This window comes from Brienomyrus brachyistius, chromosome 16 (assembly GCF_023856365.1).
Source record: "Brienomyrus brachyistius isolate T26 chromosome 16, BBRACH_0.4, whole genome shotgun sequence".
Lineage (NCBI taxonomy): Eukaryota > Metazoa > Chordata > Actinopteri > Osteoglossiformes > Mormyridae > Brienomyrus > Brienomyrus brachyistius.
Genome location: NC_064548.1, coordinates 28,683,517 through 28,709,897, shown reverse-complemented (window position 1 = coordinate 28,709,897; position 26,381 = coordinate 28,683,517). Strand labels below are relative to the sequence as shown.

At 47.8% G+C, this 26,381-nt stretch overlaps 1 protein-coding gene and 1 long non-coding RNA gene across 3 annotated transcripts; both read right to left on the bottom strand.

Annotated features, from left to right (window-relative positions):
- Positions 1 to 7,230: 7,230 nt before the first annotated feature.
- LOC125709565 (epidermal growth factor-like protein 6) lies at positions 7,231 to 24,232 on the bottom strand. Of its 2 annotated transcripts, XM_048978153.1 has the most exons (13): positions 24,063 to 24,232; positions 22,012 to 22,118; positions 17,457 to 17,549; positions 15,971 to 16,090; positions 15,586 to 15,705; positions 14,901 to 15,035; positions 14,338 to 14,460; positions 13,852 to 13,914; positions 12,382 to 12,633; positions 9,184 to 9,243; positions 9,021 to 9,116; positions 8,554 to 8,816; positions 7,231 to 8,092 (listed from the first exon to the last, which is right to left on the bottom strand). In XM_048978153.1, the coding sequence occupies exons 1-13, from the start codon at positions 24,128 to 24,130 to the stop codon at positions 7,985 to 7,987; spliced, it is 1,608 nt and encodes a 535-aa protein (XP_048834110.1). In that variant the 5' UTR covers positions 24,131 to 24,232; the 3' UTR covers positions 7,231 to 7,984. The 2 variants fall into 2 exon arrangements, with proteins under 2 accessions (XP_048834110.1, XP_048834111.1); XM_048978154.1 differs by lacking the exon at positions 13,852 to 13,914.
- A 437-nt stretch (positions 24,233 to 24,669) lies between these two features.
- On the bottom strand, positions 24,670 to 26,213 carry LOC125709574 (uncharacterized). Its single transcript, XR_007382748.1, has 3 exons — positions 26,129 to 26,213; positions 25,623 to 25,990; positions 24,670 to 25,530 (listed from the first exon to the last, which is right to left on the bottom strand). It is a non-coding gene; the product is annotated as an uncharacterized LOC125709574 (long non-coding RNA).
- Between the last annotated feature and the right edge of the window lie 168 nt (positions 26,214 to 26,381).

Here is a 26,381-nt window from a genome sequence, read left to right as displayed (position 1 = left end):
TTGCCTCCTTTTCTCTGGGAGTCGTGCCTGAGCCCTGTGCTCTAGCGATCACTTCCTCTTCTTAGTATAACACTCCATCCCTGAGGACATGTGGGGCCCTATATCCCCCTGTGCTTCACACAGAGAAGAGAATCCTTCTCTGCAGGACAAGGGAAGTCTTGACCTCCTGCCTTCAGAAAGGACGGGCCTCTGTTCTTCCTATTCATTTTTAAACCCCCACCCCTCCATTTCCCTTCAACTTTCGATCTGCTTCCCATAATCTTGACTGAAACAAGCAGCTGCCAAGAGGCCCAGCACTGGGACATCTGAAATGGGCTGCTTTGGGGGCCCAACACTGACAGTGGGGGGCGTGTCTGAAATGGGCTGCTTTGGGGGCCCAACACTGACAGTGGGGGTGTGTCTGAAATGGGCTGTTTTGGGGGACCGGCACTGAGAGTGGGGGCGTGTCTGAAATGGGCTGTTTTGGGGGACCGGCACTGAGAGTGGGGGCGTGTCTGAAATGGGCTGCTTTGGGGGACCGGCACTGAGAGTGGGGGCGTGTCTGAAATGGGCTGCTTTGGGGGACCGGCACTGAGAGTGGGGGCGTGTCTGAAATGGGCTGTTTTGGGGGACCGGCACTGAGAGTGGGGGCGTGTCTGAAATGGGCTGTTTTGGGGGACCGGCACTGAGAGTGGGGGCGTGTCTGAAATGGGCTGCTTTGGGGGACCGTCAGTGAGAGTGGGGGCGTGTCTGAAATGGGCTGTTTTGGAGGACCGGCACTGAGAGTGGGGGCGTGTCTGAAATGGGCCGCTTTGGGGGACCGGCACTGAGAGTGGGGGCGTGTCTGAAATGGGCTGCTTTGGGGGACCGTCAGTGAGAGTGGGGGCGTGTCTGAAATGGGCTGTTTTGGAGGACCGGCACTGAGAGTGGGGGCGTGTCTGAAATGGGCTGCTTTGGGGGACCGGCACTGAGAGTGGGGGCGTGTCTGAAATGGGCCGCTTTGGAGGACCGGCACTGATAGTGGGGGTCGTGTCTGAAATGGGCCGCTTTGGGGGACCGGCACTGATAGTGGGGGTCGTGTCAGAAATGGGCCGTTTTGGGGGACCGGCACTGAGAGTGGGGGCGTGTCTGAAATGGGCCGTTTTGGGGGACCGGCACTGAGAGTGGGGGTCGTGTCTGAAATGGGCCGCTTTGGGGGACCGGCACTGATAGTGGGGGTCGTGTCTGAAATGGGCCGCTTTGGGGGACCGGCACTGATAGTGGGGGTCGTGTCTGAAATGGGCCGTTTTGGGGGACCGGCACTGAGAGTGGGGGCGTGTCTGAAATGGGCCGCTTTGGGGGACCGGCACTGAGAGTGGGGGCGTGTCTGAAATGGGCCGTTTTGGGGGACCGGCACTGAGAGTGGGGGCGTGTCTGAAATGGGCCGCTTTGGGGGACCGGCACTGAGAGTGGGGGCGTGTCTGAAATGGGCCGCTTTGGGGGACCGGCACTGAGAGTGGGGGCGTGTCTGAAATGGGCCGCTTTGGAGGACCGGCACTGATAGTGGGGGTCGTGTCTGAAATGGGCCGCTTTGGGGGACCGGCACTGAGAGTGGGGGCGTGTCTGAAATGGGCCGCTTTGGAGGACCGGCACTGAGAGTGGGGGCGTGTCTGAAATGGGCCGCTTTGGAGGACCGGCAGTGAGAGTGGGGGCGTGTCTGAAATGGGCCGCTTTGGAGGACCGGCACTGAGAGTGGGGGCGTGTCTGAAATGGGCCGTTTTGGGGGACCGGCACTGAGAGTGGGGGCGTGTCTGAAATGGGCCGTTTTGGGGGACCGGCACTGAGAGTGGGGGCGTGTCTGAAATGGGCCGCTTTGGGGGACCGGCACTGAGAGTGGGGGCGTGTCTGAAATGGGCCGCTTTGGGGGACCGGCACTGAGAGTGGGGGCGTGTCTGAAATGGGCCGCTTTGGGGGACCGGCACTGAGAGTGGGGGCGTGTCTGAAATGGGCCGTTTTGGGGGACCGGCACTGAGAGTGGGGGCGTGTCTGAAATGGGCCGCTTTGGGGGACCGGCACTGAGAGTGGGGGCGTGTCTGAAATGGGCCGCTTTGGGGGACCGGCACTGAGAGTGGGGGCGTGTCTGAAATGGGCTGTTTTGGGGGACCGGCACTGAGAGTGGGGGCGTGTCTGAAATGGGCTGCTTTGGGGGACCGGCACTGAGAGTGGGGGCGTGTCTGAAATGGGCTGTTTTGGGGGACCGGCACTGAGAGTGGGGGCGTGTCTGAAATGGGCTGTTTTGGGGGACCGGCACTGAGAGTGGGGGCGTGTCTGAAATGGGCCGCTTTGGGGGACCGGCACTGAGAGTGGGGGCGTGTCTGAAATGGGCCGCTTTGGGGGACCGGCACTGAGAGTGGGGGCGTGTCTGAAATGGGCCGCTTTGGGGGACCGGCACTGAGAGTGGGGGCGTGTCTGAAATGGGCCGCTTTGGGGGACCGGCACTGAGAGTGGGGGCGTGTCTGAAATGGGCCGCTTTGGGGGACCGGCACTGAGAGTGGGGGCGTGTCTGAAATGGGCCGCTTTGGGGGACCGGCACTGAGAGTGGGGGCGTGTCTGAAATGGGCCGCTTTGGGGGACCGGCACTGAGAGTGGGGGCGTGTCTGAAATGGGCCGTTTTGGGGGACCGGCACTGAGAGTGGGGGCGTGTCTGAAATGGGCCGCTTTGGGGGACCGGCACTGAGAGTGGGGGCGTGTCTGAAATGGGCCGCTTTGGGGGACCGGCACTGAGAGTGGGGGCGTGTCTGAAATGGGCCGCTTTGGAGGACCGGCACTGAGAGTGGGGTCGTGTCTGAAATGGGCCGCTTTGGGGGACCGGCACTGAGAGTGGGGGCGTGTCTGAAATGGGCCGTTTTGGGGGACCGGCACTGAGAGTGGGGGCGTGTCTGAAATGGGCCGTTTTGGGGGACCGGCACTGAGAGTGGGGGCGTGTCTGAAATGGGCTGCTTTGGAGGACCGGCACTGAGAGTGGGGGCGTGTCTGAAATGGGCTGCTTTGGGGGACCGGCACTGAGAGTGGGGGCGTGTCTGAAATGGGCTGCTTTGGGGGACCGGCACTGAGAGTGGGTCTATTCCAGCCACGTCAACATGTCAGGATGCTTTTCAGAAAGGCATAAGAATTGTCCATAAAATCTGGAATACTGGATTTGTGTATGAAATACTCAAGAAGAGTGGAAAAACATAATGGATCCAAAAGTTGCAAAGCATGCAAACATGTGAACAAGTTTAATAACGTAAAACATTGATTTTACATTTGAGGCAACACTTTGTTACATGTGATTTCCTGTCCATTAATAAGAATATCTGTAGTACCATAAAGAATACATCACTTTTGTAGTGGTAAAACGTTTACAAATACGTCAACTGTGCTTCAGATTACATCTGCTGCAGAATAGTGACACCTGCTGCTTACAGGAAAAAAGACAAATCTAGAATGGCTGCAAAAATAATGTTGTACTACAAATTATGGTAGATGGGGTTTCGCCTTTGGTTAGGTTAAAAATACATGTACTGTAAATATTAACCTCACTCTCCCACATCTTCCACAGCCCACAGATTGTGAGATTTCAAAGTGATTTCTTATCATCCATCCATCCATTTTCCAAACCGCTTATCCTACTGGGTCGCGGGGGATCCGGAGCCTATCCTGGAAGCAATGGGCATTAGGCAGGGAACAACCCTGGATGGGGGGCCAGCCCATCACAGGGCACACTCACACACCATTCACTCACACATGCACACCTACGGGCAATTTAGTAACTCCAATTAGCCCCAGCATGTTTTTGGACTGTGGGGGGAAACCAGAGTACCCGGAGGAAACCCCACGACGACATGGGGAGAACATGCAAACTCCGCACACATGTGACCCAGGTGGAGACTCGAACCCGGGTACTGATGGTGTGGAGGAGGTGTGCATCAAATTTATCGGTGATATAGCGAGTCATAAGGGAACTCTCACTCACACCACCATCCCCTACTAAGATCACCTTCAGGAGGGATGACTTGGCTGGAATGGCTACTGGAGAAGACACTTGCTGTATGTGGCATGAGCTTGAGAACAAACCAGAGCAAACCAGTGAGAAAGAAACTTCTGCCTTAAATGAGAGTATATTTGAGTAATACCAGGCAGGGTAATATAAGCTTATCATTACATTAAAACTTACACTGCCCATGCATACACAAAACTTCACTAGGAGTCTACATAAGAGCTTAAAACACTTCACAGCAACTCTGCAGCTCAGCCTAAACAGGCGTTGCCTGCTGCATGGCGGCTCTTGGGTCCCAATTTGAGGAAGCCCATCCAGGTAGGCACGTGGAATATCTTGTCTCTCCGGCAAGATGATCATCTTCCTCTGCTTGCGGCGGAGCTTTGTAAACTCCACATTTCAGTGGCGACACTCTCTGAGGTACACAGACCAGGGAGTGGTCAGATCTCTGAAGCTGGGAACACCTAATTTTGGTCTGGTCGCTCTGCTGTCTTCCATGCTTAGGGAGTGGCTGTTGCTGTGACGGATTGGATCCTACAGATGGTGTCTGATGTCAGATGGTGTCTTTCAACGAGCATATTACAGTATGTGACTCACGCTAAAGCACTCCTTGGGGGTCTTGTCTGTTGTCTCAGTGTATTCACCGGCCACGGTGAATGATGTTGAGGGAGACATTTTACTCTCAATTTAGTGTCCTATGGGTACTCCTCTGGTCATGGGTGACTTCAATGCGACCACAGGCACTGACTGGGCTGGCTATGAGGATTGTGTTGGTCCCCATGGGTCTGGAGAACAGGGTGAGAGTGGCTCCAGTTTCCTTGACTTTGCGAAAGGTCAGAGGCTGCGAGGTGTTTCACAGGTTCCAAGGCCCTGAGTGACATCGTTGGACTTGTTTATACTGGTGGTGCTGGAAAGGAGATTGATCACATCCTAGTGGGCAGATGCTGGAGACTCCTGCAGAGTTTGTGAATTCTGACCACAGACTTGTTGTTGCTACTCTGAAGATTCAGCTTAGATCCCACTAGGTGAATGAGGCTGGACTTGACCAGACTCCAAGATCAAGCTGTTTCTGTTGAGTTTTGTGTGAGTAACTTGCAGATCTGGGTGTGACTGCCAACTCTAATGTGATGTGGGAGACCTTCCATGATAAGACCCTGAAGGTTGCCGAGGGTTGTGTTGCTGTTGCTGGTGTTTCCATAAGGAGGTCTTTCATCTTTCAGGGCGCCCTGGATATTATTGATAGGAATTGCAGTACATGACTTGGTGGAAACTCCAGTCTGTACCGGGAATCGAGGTGGAGAGCTGTGAAGCTCTGAGGGCAGATAACGAGGCAGTTGATAGACAAATCTGTAAGCAGGTGACACCTCATCTGTGGTCTCGTGACCCACATCCCACAGAGGAATTGAAGCATCACATACATCTGAATCTGTTCCTCAGAGACTTGCAGTCAGGGTGGATGATGGAACAGTCCTTACGGATACACTGCTCTTGTGACCCACTGGGCCGGCTACTTTGAGCAGTTGTTTAAAGCTGACCCTCCAGCTAGGATGTTGGACATCTCTGGATCCACGGTTCTCGAAGGTGACCCTCCGATCAGCTGTGAACCACCCAATCTCACTGAGATTCTGTGGGAGTCCGCAGGGATCTGTGGTATCCGAGGTTACCTTCTCCAGGCTGCTGGTAAGGCTCTCTTCCTGCCATTGCAGGCAATCTTTGCTTCTATTTGGGAGTCAGGCATTGTCCCAGCTCACTGGAAAATGGGACTTATAGTCCTTACCTGGAAAGGGAAGGGTGATCACCTGGATTGTGGAAACTACAGGGGGATAACACTGCTCTCAGTGCCAAATAGGGTCCTTGTAGGCTCATCCTTTACAGGATCTGTGAGCACTTGGTCACATATCAGAGGCCGGAGCAGTTTTGCTTTACACCTAAGACATCTTCCATTGGCTGCATCCTGGCACTGAGTGTTCTCATTCAGTGCAATTATGTATAAGTACCCAAATATCGCAGACGTTTTTTGCAGCCTTTGTTGATTTACGTAAAGTGTTTCACTCAGTTGATCATGTTGCCCTATTGGACATCCTGAGACTTTGTGGGATCCCCCGGAAGCTTCTGGACATCATGGCTGGCATGTACACTGGTACGGTGAGTGCTGTGCAGAGTGGAGGGAGAACCTCTGCGTTCTTCCCAGTTGATTCTGGAGTTCGCCAGGGGTATGTTCTTGTTCCTACTCTGTACGATGCTTGCATGAATTGGGTGTTAGGTAGGGTTGGAGGGTCCAGTGGTTTTGGGGCATTTGATGGTGAAGAAAGTTTTTCTGATCTTGACTTTGTTAATAGAGTCAATGGAGGCTTTGATTGAGGCTCTCAAGAGTCTGAGCGAGGAGTATTTGGGATTCAAGTGTCCTGGATAAAAACCAAGATCCAGGCCTTTAATGACTTCTTAGGCACAGCCATCAAGAGTGTGTCTGTCTGCGGGGAAGGTGTCAACCTCACCAAAAGATTCATTTACCTCTGCAGCAACATTCATGTCTCAGGTGACTCTTCCTATGAAGTCATTAGACAGATTGGGAGAGCATGGGGGGTCATGAGGTCACTGGATTGGGGTGTGTAGCTCCCAATATCTTTGCAAGAGGATGAAGGTCCAAGTCTTTAGAGTCCTGGTGCTCCCTGTCTTGCTGTATGGCTGTGAGACATGGACACTATCCAGTGAGCTGAGATGAAGAATAGACTCCTTCAGTACTGTGTCTCTTTGGAGAATCCATGGGTACCGCTGGTTTGAATTCGTGCCGAACAAATGGTTACTAGAGGACTCCCAAAGGAGGCACATTACCTGCATGGCGAGGGAGCGTTAGTTACAGCACTACGGCCATGTGGTGTGATTGCCTGAGGGTGATCTAACTCGCAGGATCCTCGCTGCTGAGGATCTGGGTGGCAGGACCAGGCCAAGAGGACGCCCATGTAACACCAGGCTGCGACAGATGGATGGTCAATTTCAGGAGGGTGAGACTGGACTGTGTGACTGCCTGGGGGGTCGCCAGTCGGGATCCGGAGGAGTATTGCCATGTGTTGGGTGTATCAACGTGCTGCATCAGCTTATGCTCCCCAACCTGACCTGACCTGCTACTTGTATTTGACAAAGGCTGCTTTGTTAGACAAAATTACCTTCTCCACAAAGCATTTAAGTGGATTTTCAGAATCTGCTCAGAGGAAAAATGAAATTAGAATGCAATGTTTAGAAAAACAAAAACATTTATTGTAATACAGTATGAAAGCGTACTTTACAACTGCTGCATTGCTATAATATTAATACAATAAAACAAACAAAATGAACATAAAACCCCTTCAAAAGCAGCCAGGAAAAATCTAGTGTTAATTTTCCTGTTCTTACATTTACTGTTCTACTCAAGCTGAACATTATTCTCCACATAACAGAATTTTATTATCACAATTCATAATGATTTTTGTTAAAGCGATTTAATGTCCTAACGTATCGTGAGTCTTTAATGCACTTAACATCATTTAAACATTATCAAACGTATACTCGTTGGACAGTTTAGTGTCTGTTTGGTTGGTGTGCTTTACAGATGTCTATCCCCTTAATGGACTATGAGGTCATTAAAATGCCCTTTTCAAGCTAATTATGCACTCATGCCATCAGCAATTGGAACAGCTGTTGAGGAATCAGAATCGGTACTGTGTTCAGTGGAGAACTCATAATCACTGAGATAAGGCCCACTGTCCTGGGCCTCTGTCTCTCTCAGCAGTCTCAGTGATGCTTGTAGAGGTGTGTGTGTCTGTGCATGTGTCTGTGTGTGTGTGTTTGCGTGTGTGTGTGAATGCGACTGTGTCTGTATGTGTGTACAGTATGTGTGTGCGTGTATGTATGTGTCCATTCGACTGTGTGTGTATGTGTTTGCATGTGTGTGTGCGTGTGTGTGTGTGCACTATGATCGGCGGTGCCTGTAGGTGACACAGGATGGGCTGCTTAAAAGATAACAGAGTCGTGTTCCTCACAGGAGCCTGGCGTGAGCGTCACGTTGTCCAGTCCAATCTCGCCGCCGACACCTTTACCACGCTCTGCCTCGAAGATGATCTGCACGTAACAGAAGCACAGCAATAAGCCAGCAGTAACAGGCTTTCATTGTCATTTCATTGACAGTAACATTCAGGCTTTCAATGTCAAATTTTAACAAATGCCACCAGAAATCCACCCAATGTACTCAAAGTGCTCTAAAAATGATCAGAATCTGAATCTAGATTTAAAAAAATTTATAATGCGTCTCATTTCTCTTAAAATAGGTAACTAAAAACAGCTTATTGGGTCGATATGAAATATATTATTATAAAAAAACAGATTTTACATGATAAATAGTGGCAAAAACATCAACATAACATTTAGAATATCTAAATTTCTAGAAAGTTATACATTTTATGCTGTACATGTTAACGCAGTAGTTCTGTTACCAGGGAGACTCTGTAGTGAATATGGCAGGTCTTAATGAGAATGCTGCTTGAGATAAGCATGCAGTTTCACTGCAATGTGACGCTTCCTACCGACTGGGGGGGCTTGTCCTCCCAGGCCACGGTGAGAAGCTCAGTTTGCCAGGCCCACTCGCGGCTGCTTTGCTGCTCCCACGCAGGATAGCCATTGTTCTCCAGCAGCACACGCAGGGCGCCCACCTGCTCGCCCACCAGACGGTAATTAAAGGCCAGGCATAAGGCAGCTCTCTGTGAACCGTGATTCAGCCGCAGCTTCAGCCGCGCAAGGTCTTTCCTCTTCCCCAGGAGGCCACTGGCAGCCATGTAGTTTCCAGGACCTGCGGTGGATGGAGTGATTTTGGCACAAGCACACTTGTAGGGTGTCCCACCTGGGCCATTTCGTACATTGTCCCTACAGTACAGAAGTGGCAATTACAGTAGGAAGTTGCACTTTGGAGTGCCCCCTAGTGCTCATACGGAGGTATGGCCTTTACAAAAAATACATTTCCAAATACTCCACTACAATATATTTTAAATGTCACCTTTATCATGGTAGGCCACATTCCAGTCAAAGTCATCTTCCTTGTCCTGTATCCATTCACATGTTCCTTGATCAAAGTCACAGTCCATAATGGCTTCTGAAATATAGTAATGCAAGTGTGAGTAAAAGTGATGTTGTGTAAATAAACACCGAAATTGCATTACCTTCCTTTCCAGGATCCATGGAAATGTCCTTCACCTCTGACTGTGGGCCAAACACAGCGACTGTTAAGGGGGGGAAATAAGCAGAAGTTAGTGGCCACATATTACACGTATGTACACAGTATATGTAGGAATCATGGGTCAGAAATCTCAAACGTACCATCTGACCTGTGCAGCGCTACATGGGCCAAAGTGGACACAAAGATTGATAATGAACTCTAACCTAGCGTTGATTAGTCCATGACAGCTTCTGTTACATATGAATAATTAAGCTGAAAGACATGTGACCTCTGCATATGGCCACATACATTAATGTGATCTTAACCATCAACTGATGCTTGTGTTCTTATAGATGTTACATAATTGCTGTTACAAAATATATCAAAACAACTGAAAATTTGAAACAACAAATAAAACAAATGAAAGAGCTTTGCTTAAATTTAAATACAGTGCTTGTAAAGAGGAGGTATGATTCTTATAAATGGTAAATGGACTGCATTTATATAGCGCTTACTCCAACGAGTACTCAAAGCACTTTACATTTCATGCCTCACATGCACCCATCCACACACCCATTCATACACTGGTGGCGGAGGCTGCCATGCAAGGTGCCAACCTGCTCACCGGGAGCAATTTGGGGTTCAGTGTCTTGCTCAAGGACACTTCGATGGGGTCAGGAGGAACCAGGGCTCGAACCTGCAACCCTCCAGTTGCCGAACGAGAGCACTAACCCCATCTTCTGAACATTAAAAGGCTGCTTGTTAATGGAGCTAAACCAGAGAGTGTCTTTTCATCTTTAGCAATGCACACTCACTCTAGTTGCTATATGTCTGTTAACACACCTTGAATGTGCGACAGGCCGCCTGTCTCTTCTGAGAAACCTGCTGATCTGTACGAAACACTTAACAAGCAGATGGACCAGGGCGTAGTCAATGGGAGCCCCAGCAGCAGCAGAAGCAGATTGCAGTCTAATGACAGACATTGCACTCTGAGGGATTTCTGCTATTTGCTTAACATCTGTTCCAGGGAATGGTAATGAAAGGCTCCAAATTGCTATCTTTCCTCGCTCTCTCTCCCCGGGGATGGGAAGACCATGTCCCCAGGCGCTCACACGGCACTGAAGGGAATTTCTCCTCGATCAACAACTCGGGGCCTGTTTCCTCTCGCTGTCCAAGCCCTGGTATAGCTGGCTTCTTCAGGGCTGAACATCTGGCTGTCAACACAGTTATATATAGCTAGCTAGATTTTTTTCTCTGCATAATTTTTCTAAAATTCAACAACATCTTGCAGTTTGGTTTAAATACTAAACCAGCTTTGCTCTTGCATTTAGAGCAGGGGTCTCCAACTCCGGTCCTGGAGAACTACTGTCCAGTAGGTTTTCTGTCCTACCTGGCTTCTGATGAGCCACACCTGCTCTCTGGTAAATACAGGGACAGGTGTGGCTCATCAGAAGCCAAGTGGGACAGAACTCCTATTGGATAGTAGCTCTCCAAGATCGGAGTTGGAGACCCCTGATTTAGAGCTTACAAAATACATGTGGAATATGCAGTAACTGTCTACCAATCCGGTTCCAAGTCACCAGGTAACCTGGGCATGAAGGGAGAAAGGCAGGGAGCACCCAGATTGGAGGTGTGAAGTGACAAGGCCACCAGCTCGTTCCAGTCCATCAGACAAATTAATATTTGTAGATAAAATGGATCACCAGATCTTGTAGGCTGATTTGTTAAAACACAGCCACTGGGAAACAGTGCAGTATGTTTTTTTACTTAATACATCTTATTACAATTTTGAAACAAGAAAATATAAGTATTTCAATGCTATAAAATATAATTGTGATCATGTCATTTTTCCGCTTATCATCAAGGTGTTTTATGAAACTTGTATCAGGATCTATTTGGGAAACTCAAAGAAATTATTTTTCTAATGTTCCTCCTACTTTACTGCACCAAATGAACTTTTAGATGGACTGGCAGGGTCACTGCAAACTGACAGGAGAGTGAAAGTGGATGTTTTTGTCCTTTCAATCTTTCGTATAAAAACTGCGTAATAAACAATTAACTTACAAAAATATGGTAAATAGACATGTCATTTCTATGCATTTTACAGAAATTGAAAGTGGTAACGTGAAAAAAATATATATATTTGTATAAATACTGTGCATTCCTCTGGATCCTGCCATTAAGAAAACTGGCATTATTAATGCTGATAAGTGAAAAGTTCCATTGTTATGCATCTTGCTTATATGTTTATGTAGGCATTTACGTGTACGATGTCAAACACATTAATCATCAATCATCAAATTAATCATTAAGCCTGTGTTGGGTCTGACCGATGACACGGATCCCGTGAAACTCATCCTAGCCAGAGGCAACAGAACTTGGCAGCTGATGCCATCGCAAAGTGCATTATGGTGATTAAAGCACCAGAGAGACACATTTGAAAAATCCAACAGCAACGTCTCTTACCAGAAATCATGAGCAGGTTATTGAATATAATTCACAGACTTTGTTTTGAACATATGGCCAGCATGATCATGTATCTTCTGTGCAGTGATACGACTGGTGTGTGCAGTTTGGAATAAGAAAACAGTTCCTTGATTAAACTACTTCCTACTACATTGTTATTTCTTCATAGTTGCATATTGTATATTGTTATATTGTTTGCATTCGTGACATCGCTGCACTGATTTTTGCACTAATAACCATACTGTTCACATTTCACGAAGGGTTACAGTTTTAACCACACAAAAAGCTGGACATTGTATTTAAGAATGCAACTTTGGTGACTGATTTTTTCATTCATGCATTAATTGCAAAATGTGTAATAATTTTTTCCGATTGATTGACAGCCTTTCTATATATGTGTCTGTGTTTGTGTCTGTGTGTGTATATATATACTGTATGTATATATATACTGTATGTATACATATATATATATATATATATATATATATATATATATATATATACACACACACATATACATATACATACTGGCTGTGACAATGATGTGAACACCAGAGATTTCATAAATCAAATAAGACCAAAACTCTCTACGGGGTGCTGAGGCAACACAAACATAAGTAGCTCCTTTGTCTTGTCATGTTAGTTAAGAGTAAAAAACCTCAAATCAACTAGTATGGATAGATATCAAGGCATATGGCAGTAGTGGGTTGGAGGAGTAAACAGAAAGCAGTCTCACAGAAGACATCTCCCCGGGGACTGACTGCTGCTTCCTGCTCCTCCTCCTGCTCCTCCTCCGGCTCCTCCCTCTCAGGCAGTCTGCTATTTGGTTCCGTCTCACCGGGATTTCCGATGTACACGTCTCCATCATAGTCAAAAGGCTGAAGCTGAGTCTTTGGGCGTGAGGTTGCCACAGATTCAGGGATGAGATTCCTTTTCTGCTCACTGTCAAGCTCGCTGTGTGGTCCTTTTAGCAGCGGCTCCGGAATAGCTGCAGGTTTGGGTATAAAGATCATCAGGAAGCTGGGAATGAACATGCCCCATGGTGGGTCGTTATAACAAACTGCAATACAGTCCTGAAAATAGCCACTTTTTAACCTAAGACATATTGGCCATTTGCATCTGACATGTTTTCTTATGCAGACTTGTAAATATTTTTCAGCAGTTAAGCCAAATTCATATTGTATGGCCTTTTGTGCTTTGCTCAGTTTCTCGTTAAGTGTCTTTCATACAAGAGGTTAGCAGCAACACATATTGGAATTCTGATTTCATTGTACTGTATTTGTTATTTTTCTCAGTTGAGTTAACCACCTATTTTCCTTGTGTCATATACCTTTTTGTATTGAGAAGAACCAAAATCCCTACAAAGCAAAGGTGGAAGTTGATGACCAGAAACAAGATGGGTTGACTCAGTGATTACAGCAATGAGGATGTCGCTGGGAGGCATGAACACGTTCCAGAGGAACGCCATCCATATGGTTGACAGCAGGCAGCTCAAACCTCACAGTACATAATAACAACAACAATAATAATGTTTATTATTATTATTATAATTATTATTATTATTCATACTTGGTGAGAATATTAGTGTTGCAAGAGATGTTAGGTTGCAGTGAAGCTAAACATTCAATTTATTTGCTGTATTATATATAAACACACAGATGCACAAAGTACCACAGTATCCCATGCATGCATGGAAAAAAGCACAGAAAATAAATTTCTGTCACATCAGCAAAACTGGAACACTTATTATTTCGATCAGTGCACTGCTAAGAGGCAGGGACGGATTACGGACCGGGTCAGCGAGGCCGCTGCCCAGGGGCCCTTGTGGTGCAGGGGGCCCATGGGGCCCCTAGCCCAAAACAATTTGCAACGCTTATCAACAATGTATTTTCGTTTGTCTGTTTTAGAGGGCCTACATTCTTTGATCCTCTGCCTACAAGGGCCCCTGACCCTATAGGGAGGGTGTTTGGCTGCCAAGGGCCCTTGAATTGTGGTGGTTGTGGTGTGGTGCTGGTGGTGGGGGGGGGCCCTCGCGAACGTTTTGCCCAGGGGCCACACAACCCATAATCCGTCCCTGCTAAGAGACACATGTGTAGATAATTGGCTACAGGTGACAGGCAGTGCAGCACCTACAGGTATGCTTTTTTTTGAAGGTAATGCTGGGATATGAGGGCACTGCACAGAGGCACACATTGCGTAGTCTCACCATTGAGGAACTCATCTGCACTGCCCCTGTCCCCATCCCATGAATGCTGAAAGAATGGCTTTGCTAAAGAAGACAGAAGGCACCTTCGTTTAGAGAAACCCTCCAAGAAAACCTGCAAACAAGGTATGGAAAGCCCAGCACCCGCCAGTGTTTGAGTAATAAGAGAGAGACTATCACAGCATATCTCTGAATTGCCTTAAATTAATGTTTCATCATACTGACACGCGTTCACACAGGCAGGAGTTTGGACAGGTGTGATTCCCATCACCTCACTGGTATCCACAGAACGTGCTGAGCAATGGAAACAGCACATGGATCACATTCATGCATGCTTGTGTTTTGAGATGTAATGAACAACTGTAGGCTTCGTGTCCCTCTATTTATTGTTTATTAAATGTGACCAAACATCATTTAAAAAGCTTTAAAATGTCACCATTAGATGACTGTTAAAGAATTTATCTCTTTTGCAGCCACTTCCTGTCTCACCTGTGCACATAGTGCCGTTGCCCCTGAATCCCGTCTTGCACTTGCACTTATACGAGCCCTGCGTGTTCAGGCAGCTGGCATGCAGACTGCACCGGTGGCTGCCGTCGCCACATTCGTCGATGTCTGAAACAACGTGTGCAAAGGGCAGTGAGTTAAAACCCATGAAGGGAGGAGACTGCCTTGCAAAGTAGCAGATGTGGCAGCTCTTTTTGTCTCCAACTGAAAAGCAAATTTCCAAAACTCACTCAGTCCTTTGGATACATGGACAGGATAAGTTAATAAGAGAGTTCAATTACTGTGGATTAGCTTTGGGCCCCTGCCACTCTGAATAGGACAAGTGGTTATAGAAAATGGATGGATGGATGGATGGATGGATGGATGATTAGGAAGCCTGTCATTGGCAGGCTCATCTTAAAAACACCAACAATGGGTTGAGTGAGATTTTTGAAATTTACTCTTCAGTTAAACAATCTTTCCAAAACACTGCTTCACATCTACATTTAAACCCAGTTGCTGAATTTCCTTACTTTGATAACAGTCCCCGGTCATACAAAGTAGCTCACCTGCACAGTCATATTTGCCGTTGACGTACTTCAGATCGAACCCGAGCTGGCACTTGCAGAAGTAGCTGCCGAAGGTGTTAACACATCTTCTGTTGTAAGGACAGGGATTCTTCATGGATACGCACTCATCAATGTCTGTTGGATGTAGATGGAGGCTTTGTTACAGCAGAAGAAGGAGAAACCATCAACTTTTCCATTGCTTATCAGCTTGTAAAACATGCATTTAAAATATACAAGTATTCATCATGACTTGTTTGGATGAACATTTGCAGCGCAGAGTTTCCTGAGAACATCTGCAGTTGTTTTGATCCATATATCTAGTGACTCAGTGGACAGCTTGTGTGTGTCTGTAATCCAGGGTTAGGACTTTGGAGTTGGCATGTTCTCCTGCTATTGTTCAGGATTTCTCTGAGTGCTCTTGTCTCCTCCAGCTGTCCAATAACATGTGATTAGGTTAAATGGCATCTCTAGCTTTCCTTAAAAATGCAAGTACCCTATGATGGTGTATTCTGTACTTTGTCCCTGTACTTACTATTTTCGATTTCAGACTCATTGCAGTCCTATATTGGAAAAATTATCATAGAAGTTCGTTAGTGCAGTGAGATAATGGATTGGGGAAGAGTTGCTATCCTGCTGAAGTTAAACACCAACTTGGTGTGGGAGCCTGGGAACCAAAAACACTTACCGACACAGGTTCTCTGGTCTGGGGCCAGCTGCAGACCCAATGAGGGGCAGAGGCAGCGGGTCTGTCCTCGGACCTCCTCGCAGCCGTACTGGCAGTGAGCCAGCGAGCAAGTTCTGGAGTCTGGGGCAGGACATAGCACCATAAGAGAATGAGCGACACATTATCTGCTGTGTTGATAATGTGTTCCTAAGGAATTCAGGTAACTATAAAGTACCTAAGTCAAGGGTACCCCCCCACTGGTGCCTCCTAAAATAAACCCTGTAATATATTGGTTAAGTCTAGGTACTTACCAATGATGCCACCTACTGATGACACCACAGCATTGCAAAAGTGTGGGACTGTGTCTTTATACAGGCACCAGTGGCACTAGTGAAGGTGTACGTACCGGCACAGGAGCCGTCGGCCATGAGCATGTATCCATTCAGGCAGTAGCACATGTAGCTGCCGTGGGTGTTCATGCAGCGATGCTCGCATGGGCGTGGCTTCAGGCCACACTCGTTCAGATCTGCAGAGAACCGCACACTCATTGCCCTGCATTCTCCTTCCCCAGAGATCGCACAACAAATTATTCATCTCTGCTGTTAATATGGCCAGGTAGATTTCAAGGGAAAACCCTGAAAGTTAAACCTTTTGTGCTTAATTCCTTTAGCAGACATTATTAGTCAGAGTCTGAGATCAATGTTTGGTTTTCAATTTATTCATAAAAGCCTCAGAAATCATCTTTTGCATGCTAGAAGTTTATGTGCCTTTATTTAACCTTAAGCTGACTTGATTGAAAGAGTCTGTGACTTTGCAGTGGTGGTGCTGCCAAAACATTCTCAGAGAGCAACATCCTGGGTGTGCAGGTATGCAGCAGCAGTTATAGGGCTGCAAAAGCTGAAGAGCTGCAGCTTAGGCATGATGAAGTCATTATGACAGGAGTTACAGACAGCCGAGCACTGACAGGAGTTACAGACGGCCGAGCCCTGACAGGAGTTACAGACGGCCAAGCACTGACAGGAGTTACAGACGGCCGAGCCCTGACAGGAGTTACAGACGGCCGAGCACTGACAGGAGTTACAGACGGCCGAGCACTGACAGGAGTTACAGACGGCCGAGCCCTGACAGGAGTTACAGACCACCGAGCACTGACAGGAATTAAAGACGGCCGAGCCCTGACAGGAGTTACAGACGGCCGAGCACTGACAGGAGTTAAAGACGGCCGAGCCCTGACAGGAGTTACAGACGGCCGAGCACTGACAGGAGTTACAGACGGCCGAGCACTGACAGGAGTTACAGACGGCCGAGCACTGACAGGAGTTATAGACCACCGAGCACTGACAGGAGTTAAAGACCACCGAGCACTGACAGGAGTTAAAGACGGCCGAGCCCCGACAGGAGTTACAGACGGCCGAGCACTGACAGGAGTTAAAGACGGCCGAGCCCTGACAGGAGTTACAGACGGCCGAGCACTGACAGGAGTTACAGACGGCCGAGCACTGACAGGAGTTACAGACGGCCGAGCACTGACAGGAGTTATAGACCACCGAGCACTGACAGGAGTTAAAGACCACCGAGCACTGACAGGAGTTACAGACGGCCGAGCCCTGACAGGAGTTACAGACGGCCGAGCACTGACAGGAGTTAAAGACGGCCGAGCCCTGACAGGAGTAACAGACGGCCGAGCACTGACAGGAGTTACAGACGGCCGAGCACTGACAGGAGTTACAGACGGCCGAGCACTGACAGGAGTTACAGATGGCCGAGCCCTGACAGGAGTTACAGACGGCCAAGCACTGACAGGAGTTAAAGACGGCCGAGCCCTGACAGGAGTTACAGACGGCCGAGCACTGACAGGAGTTACAGACGGCCGAGTCATTAAGTGCACTGACCTTGGTTGCATGTCTTCCCGGTGTATCCTGGGAAACACTTGCATTTGTTGGGGCCCACACACTCTCCATGCTTGCATCCATGTTCGCACTGCGCTGTTGACATGGCAACGGGGATTCAGAATACAGTGGATATAAAAAGTGTACACACCCCTGTTAAAATGCCAGGTTTTTGCTGTGTGACCATGATAAATAATTTCAAAACTTTTTCCACCTTTAATGTGACCTATAATCTGTACAATTCAATTGAAAAACAAACAATTCTGTTATGGGGAAAAATATAAAAAAACATAGAATAAGCTTATTGCATAAGTGTGCACACTCTTAAACTAATGCTGAAAGGTGAAATTCCTCTTCATGATCAGCTTTCTAGCGGGCACTTGAAGGTTTTAGGACAAAAATAGACTGGCATTTGGAACTGTTCATAATTTCCTCCTCATTGAATAAACCCCAGTTCCAGCTGAAGAAAAACAACCCCAAAGCATGATGCTGCCACCACCATGCTTCACCGCGGGTATGACGCTGCCACCATGCTTCACCGTGGGTATGACGCTGCCATCACCATGCTTCACCGTGGGTATGACGCTGCCACCATGCTTCATCATGGGTATGACGCTGCCATCACCATGCTTCACCGTGGCTATGACGCTGCCATCACCATGCTTCACCGTGGGTATGACGCTGCCACCATGCTTCACCGTGGGTATGACGCTGCCACCATGCTTCATCATGGGTATGACGCTGCCATCACCATGCTTCACCGTGGGTATGACGCTGCCATCACCATGCTTCACCGAGGGTATGACGCTGCCATCACCATGCTTCACCGCGGGTATGACGCTGCCACCATGCTTCACCGTGGGTATGACGCTGCCATCACCATGCTTCACCGTGGGTATGACGCTGCCACCATGCTTCATCATGGGTTTGACGCTGCCACCACCATGCTTCACCATTGTTATAACGCTGCCACCACCATGCTTCACCGTTGGTATGACCCTGCCACCACCATGCTTCACCGTTGGTATGACCCTGCCACCACCATGCTTCACCGTGGGTATGACGCTGCCGCCACCATGCTTCACCGTGGGTATGACGCTGCCGCCACCATGCTTCACCGTGGGTTTGACGCTGCCATCACCATGCTTCACCGTGGGTATGACGCTGCCGCCACCATGCTTCACCGTGGGTTTGATGCTGCCACCACCATGCTTCACCGTGGGTATGACGCTGCCATCACCATGCTTCACCGTGGGTATGATGCTGCCATCACCATGCTTCACCGTGGGTATGACTGCCACCACCATGCTTCACCGTGGGTTTGACGCTGCCATCACCATGCTTCACCGTGGGTATGACCCTGCCACCACCATGCTTCACCGTGGGTATGACGCTGCCACCACCATGCTTCACCGTGGGTATGACGCTGCCACCACCATGCTTCACCATGGGTTTGATGCTGCCATCACCATGCTTCACCGTGGGTATGGCCCTGCCACCACCATGCTTCATTGTGGGTATGACCCTGCCACCACCATGCTTCACTGTGGGTATGACGCTGCCACCACCATGCTTCACTGTGGGTATGACGCTGCCACCACCATGCTTCACCGTGGGTTTGATGCTGCCATCACCATGCTTCAACGTGGGTATGACCCTGCCACCACCATGCTTCACCATGGGTATGACGCTGCCACCACCATGCTTCACCGTGGGTATGACGCTGCCACCACCATGCTTCACCGTGGGTTTGATGCTGCCACCACCATGCTTCACCGTGGGTATGACGCTGCCATCACCATGCTTCACCGTGGGTATGATGCTGCCATCACCATGCTTCACCGTGGGTATGACTGCCACCACCATGCTTCACCGTGGGTTTGACGCTGCCATCACCATGCTTCACCGTGGGTATGACCCTGCCACCACCATGCTTCACCGTGGGTATGACGCTGCCACCACCATGCTTCACCGTGGGTATGACGCTGCCACCACCATGCTTCACCATGGGTTTGATGCTGCCATCACCATGCTTCACCGTGGGTATGGCCCTGCCACCACCATGCTTCATTGTGGGTATGACCCTGCCACCACCATGCTTCACTGTGGGTATGACGCTGCCACCACCATGCTTCACTGTGGGTATGACGCTGCCACCACCATGCTTCACCGTGGGTTTGATGCTGCCATCACCATGCTTCAACGTGGGTATGACCCTGCCACCACCATGCTTCACCATGGGTATGACCCTGCCACCACCATGCTTCATTGTGGGTATGACCCTGCCACCACCATGCTTCACTGTGGGTATGACGCTGCCACCACCATGCTTCACCGTGGGTATGACGCTGCCACCACCATGCTTCACCGTGGGTTTGATGCTGCCATCACCATGCTTCAACGTGGGTATGACCCTGCCACCACCATGCTTCACCATGGGTATGACGCTGCCACCACCATGCTTCGCCGTGGGTATGACGCTGCCACCACCATGCTTCACTGTGGGTTTGATGCTGCCATCACCATGCTTCATCGTGGGTTTGATGCTGCCACCACCATGCTTCACCGTGGGTATGACGCTGCCACCACCATGCTTCGCCGTGGGTATGACGCTGCCACCACCATGCTTCACCGTGGGTTTGATGCTGCCATCACCATGCTTCACCGTGGGTTTGATGCTGCCATCACCATGCTTCACCGTGGGTATGACGCTGCCACCACCATGCTTGACCGTGGGTATGACGTTGCCAACACCATGCTTGACCGTGGGTATGACGCTGCCACCACCATGCTTCACTGTGGGTATGACGCTGCCATCACCATGCTTCACCGTGGGTATGATGCTGCCACCACCATGCTTGACCGTGGGTATGACGCTGCCACCACCATGCTTCACTGTGGGTATGACGCTGCCATCACCATGCTTCACCGTGGGTATGATGCTGCCACCATGGTTTTGGGAGACTTGATTATGTTTTTTGCAAGATTTAGTCAGGCATGGATGTTTTTCTTTGTAAGACAAAGCTTCCATCTTGTGACCGTGTCCCATAGTCCAAACATATGAAGAATATAGGAGATTTTTCTTAAGTACACAACTATATACCTGCAGCCCTTTCAGTTTTGCTGTAGGCCTCTTGGCAGCCTCCCTGACCAGATTTTTCCTGTCTTTTCATTGATTTTGGAGGGACGTCCAGTTCTCGGTAACGTCACTGGTGTGCACTTATGCAAGCAGCTTATTGTATATTTGTTATTTTTTTGTTCAGATTTGTTCATTTTTTAATTGAATTATACAGGTTATAGGTCACATTAAACATGATTTCTCATGGTCTAATTTTTTTACATCATAAAAACTTGCCATTTTATCAGGGGTGTTTCCACTTTTTATATCCACTGTACATCAATGAACTAAGGTCACAGCCTACCTGCCTACCGCATGGTATCTAGACAAGGTATAGTAACAATTGAAATTTAATTGTTAATGTCAAATGAAGGGCTCATTTTGACCTGAATTAACCTACCCCAAGTGGTATTTTCCCTGTTAGAATTCTTTGAACCAGAGATCTAGATTTCTTGTACAATTAATATACATAATGTAAACTGAATTAATGTGTGTTGAAAAGGTAACTGATTCACATGACTGCTCATAAATACAGTGGCCCGTAACTGCAAAATATAACAGCAAGAACTAAAACACAGCAACGTTAACAAAAACACAACAGCAAAAAGGAGAACGCATCATTATCAAAAATAACAACATTGACTCAAATCAGAAAAGGTAGGACCACACTGAACATCATGTGCTCATTTTTGATTGGAAACAGAGTGTCACAGAGCATCACGGCGGGTTAAGGGTTAGTCATCTTTAATTCTGAGGTAAGGGTTGCACATGTACCTCCGAATTCCCAAATTGGTACTCAACTAATAGCTCATACTATTTAGCTCTGATTTAAAGGAATCCAAGCTTTCAGCTTGCATTGCACTAACAAGAAGACTATTCCATACTAACTACATGCTGCGTAAAAAAGTGTTTTCTCAAATCCAGTTTATAATGTTCTCCTGCTAATTTCCACCTATGGACATGAGTTCTTCTGTATTATTCTGACTTCAGATGGCGTTCCAGTTGAAATTTCTGTGTTCTGAGTTCAAAGGGAACACAGCAAAACAAATGCACCAAGATGGCAACAGGAGGCGACGTGCAATAAACTGCAACCTTCCTCTTATAGTTATACCGCGATGTCCAATCAGAAGCAAGCATGTGATGTTCAGTAAGGACCTACCCTTTCCGTTTTGAGATAATATTATTGTGTATTCATTTTTGCTGTTGGGTTTCGTTAATGTTGTTATGGTTATGATTTTGCGGCTGTGTTTTGCACTTATCGGCCACTGTATATAAAACGTATGTATCCTCTCATAAAGCACCTTTTAAATAATCAAATGTAATTCTGTTCAGGCATGAAACCAAAGAGGATTGTGTGTAACACTGTAATATTGTAGGATGAAGGATCCACTTTCTAATTCCATATTTAACTGAAGCGAAAGCTAAGTATTAGCCGCTCACCTTCACAGAACCCTTTGCTGTTCTTCTTCCAACCGTAGCAGCAATCCAATCTCCACCCGTAGCGACACAAGCCTGGCTGGGTCCCTGCTGAGACCTGCCTGGCCTGTCTGAGTGGGTGAAGAAAAAGTCCACAAAGAGACAAGCATTCAGTCATGTTTAGTAACTGCCTGATTCAGGAGTTTGGCTTTGAATTTACCTGTCCTGTCAGAAGGCCAACTGCTTTACATGGCCAGGTAAATCCAAAAGAAAGAAGAAAAAATAGATAAATGTGATAATTATTCCTGGCTTCTGGATGAGCAGGATGGCCAGCCTGTCTTCAGCATCCCTCCCTGTTTGTCGTGGGCTCATGTGGTTCCCCAGGGTACCCCGCTCTCCATTCGCTGGCTAAAGACATTAGTACTTATTTTTTTACTGGAAATATCCCCTGAAGTGACTCGAGGGTGTTTGACAAGACCAGTAAGGGCAACAGATGATATACAAAAAAATATACAAAAATATAGTATAACAGCCATTTTGACGACAGAAACAAGGAAACACAAAAAAAACAAATTAGCTTTCAGGCTGTGTAAAGGGCTGAGATGGGGTGAAGGCTTAAGAGTGTTTCTGGTGTGTGTTCTGTGGTGAGAGAAAGAAAGCCAACATCAATTGGTAAACAAGTACTAGACTCAGTTACTCAATTACTAAAGGACTGGGCTGGTCTCCTGTGTTCATTTTGCTCCAGAAGGACAAATATTGACATGTCAAAGACATGATGATAGGTGAATGAGTATATCTACAATGAACATTACAGTAGCAGAAAGTTATACATATATATAAAGAGGCAAAGCCCTAGAATGAATATGAAACACTAATGTGGCTCCAGTGAGAAACAGTGGAGAAAACAAAGGACAAAGAAGGTAAATCAAGACTCCAGAGGAAGCAGAGGTATATCAGCTGGCTGAGGGGGAGGGTTCTCTCCAAGCTCCTCCCACTCCATTTCATTCACCAGTCTCGCCAGAACTTTAAATAAATCCCACTTGCCTTGCCTTCCATTTAAATAACCGGGGCTTTGAAGTATAACTTGTTTAAATTGCCTTGCAGAACTTGTTTAAAAAATTTGTACCTTATTAATATGTGTAGTGACAGTACAGATCCAAGGAATATAACAAATCATGTTGATTTTTATATCAGCGATAATAAAAGCTCCTATTCATTTCCCTCTACTGCAGTAATGAGACATTGAATAGTGTGAGATAACAGAGACTGTCCCATGGAATTAGACCCCAGCATGCAGGGACAATGCAATGTCCCATGAACTCCTTGACCCACAGCCGACATGATGTGAAACTCCGGTTGTCCCAGATGTTTTGCATTCTGTCAGCACTTCTGAAAATGAGCGGGGGGCCCACAGGGGACCTGGGCGCGTAGTGGGGAGGGGGAATCTGAGACTTGTCTGAACTGCACGAGAATAGCCCAGCGGAGCAGAGCGCTGACTGTCCTGACAGCTGCCTGACCGCATTTAGTGTGGCGTCTTGCGGAGCAGCCACGAGGACAGGGGCAGCGTAAAAGGAGGTGCACCCCAGACCTGTCTGTCCTTCTTAAACACCCACAGGCTCCTCTGACTCTCAGCTATGAGCAGGAAATCCACACCTTTCAACCGCCTTTATGACAGAGTGTCATTTCGCAATTTACAACGCATGTGAAATCAAGGCCAACATCTGTCTTTTCATCTGGTTTCACTGGTAGCTAGTAAACGAAAGTTTTTGCATTTACAAAACTGCCCAATTTCTCGTTCATGTTTAAAGCACCAAAACCCCCGTAGGAATCAACCTGAACCTGTTGCCTTCTGACCAAAAGCTCCATCTGACTGTATTATACAACAAAATGAGAGACAACGGGTCTCACTCAAGACAGGAACATGAAACACTGTTAGGCCTCAGAGGATCAGTCCAGCAATCTCATAGGGAGAACAGCTTGTAATTGATTTCAGATCTGCCTGGGCTTTGTCATTTGAAGAATTGTAAATGCAGAAGTCCTTCCTCATGGAGATATCTGCTGCATCTGCCACTCACCTGTGGAGCTCCACGCCGCTGACGGAGACCAGGAGTGTTATGGCGCTCATCCAAGAGAGAAGCTTCATGACTGTTTGAGAGGCAGAGCCTGTCGGCTGAATGGCTTCTAGATAAGGGCTGTGCAAACCCTGCTCCTCTCTGGGACACTAAGACGGGGGTCACTAACAGCAATCCCTTCTCAAGCCCCCCCCCCCCCCACTGAACCCCCAAGCTCACTCTTTGTTTAGTCTGTTTTCCCCACTCTCTTTCCCTCCCTCCCTCCCTCTGCACGATGTCCACTCCCCCCCGCTGTCTTACAGCCATATCATCTCCTGCCCCCCCCTACCCCCCGGCTGCCGTCAGCTTAAATTCCAGAGGTGGCCTACCATTATAGTGAGCAAGGCAGGGGGGTGTGCTGGGTGAGGTTCTGCACGCCCCAGGCATCTGCTTTCTGTAACCCAATACTGCCCGGCTCCTCTCTGAAACATCCAACATTATATTTCATTTATATCTAGGGCTACTGACATGCAGAGTTATATATATATATATATATATATATATATATATATATATATATATATATATATATATATATATATATATATATATATATATATATATGGTTTAAGATCCATTCTTATAACTAACATTTTACACTTTATCAGTAAGGTCACCCAATTTTAAGTGCTCAAAGCAACAAAACGCTTAAGATACAATTGTTTCTAACTAAGAAAATCATTATACCACGTCATTGTAGTCATTCTGACAGAATACTGGCAGAATAGTAATCTTGCAGCTGAATGCAAACTTCAGTTGTACACAAATGTGTGGATAAACTTGCCAGTCAATGTGTACAACAGCTCCTACAATCCAGCATATTATTTCAGTAGAACCTGAATGTCAGGAATCTTTCAACAACAATCTGAGCAAAAGAGGGGAAAGAAAAAGCAAGAATAAGAATTTTAGGTTAATTCAAAAGTTTTTTTTTTTGGTCGTCTTCAATACATTCTAGTTAGCAGTTAAATCCTTTGGCAAACTATCCTTAGCTTTTGAGATAAGATTTGTTTTCATGTTTTTCAGCTACTGTCAGTGCACAGAGCAACTCTGCTCTGTATTCAGCTGATTTTAATATGTACCCCAGTAATTACGGTTAATATTAAGAGCCATGGGTTATTTCTACAAATGGTACAGAAAACATAACTTTCTGCTTAGATGGTGTAGGAAGAGAAGTAATTCCTTACATTTTAGGTAACTGATTGATAAACATTTGCATCTGCTCTCAGCATTCTTAGAGTGGACTTGGTCGACTGAACCTTCCACTATACCATAAGTACCAAATAATGCTGTTATTATTATTGTAGTCTAGATGATTCTTTGACAACATGCAACAGTGTATCCTTACCGGCAGAGACCGTCAACCTGTGCGTGCACAGGCTGTGTAACCTTACCGTCGGAGACCGCCAACCTGTCCGTACACAGGCTGTGTAACCTTACCGTCGGAGACCGGCAACCTGTCCGTACACAGGCTGTGTAACCTTACCGTCGGAGACCGCCAACCTGTCCATACACAGGCTGTGTAACCTTACCGTCGGAGACCGCCAACCTCTCCGTACACAGGCTGTGTAACCTTACCGTCGGAGACCGCCAACCTCTCCGTACACAGGCTGTGTAACCTTACCGTCGGAGACCGGCAACCTGTCCGTACACAGGCTGTGTAACCTTACCGTCGGAGACCGGCAACCTGTCCGTACACAGGCTGTGTAACCTTACCGTCGGAGACCGGCAACCTGTCCGTACACAGGCTGTGTAACCTTACCGTCGGAGACCGGCAACCTGTCCGTACACAGGCTGTGTAACCTTACCGTCGGAGACCGCCAACCTCTCCGTACACAGGCTGTGTAACCTTACCGTCGGAGACCGCCAACCTCTCCGTACACAGGCTGTGTAACCTTACCGTCGGAGACCGGCAACCTGTCCGTACACAGGCTGTGTAACCTTACCGTCGGAGACCGGCAACCTGTCCGTACACAGGCTGTGTAACCTTACCGTCGGAGACCGGCAACCTGTCCGTACACAGGCTGTGTAACCTTACCGTCGGAGACCGCCAACCTGTCCGTACACAGGCTGTGTAACCTTACCGTCGGAGACCGGCAACCTGTCCGTACACAGGCTGTGTAACCTTACCGTCGGAGACTGCCAACCTCTCCGTACACAGGCTGTGTAACCTTACCGTCGGAGACCGGCAACCTCTCCGTACACAGGCTGTGTAACCTTACCGTCGGAGACCCCCAACCTGTCCGTACACAGGCTGTGTAACCTTACCGTCGGAGACCGCCAACC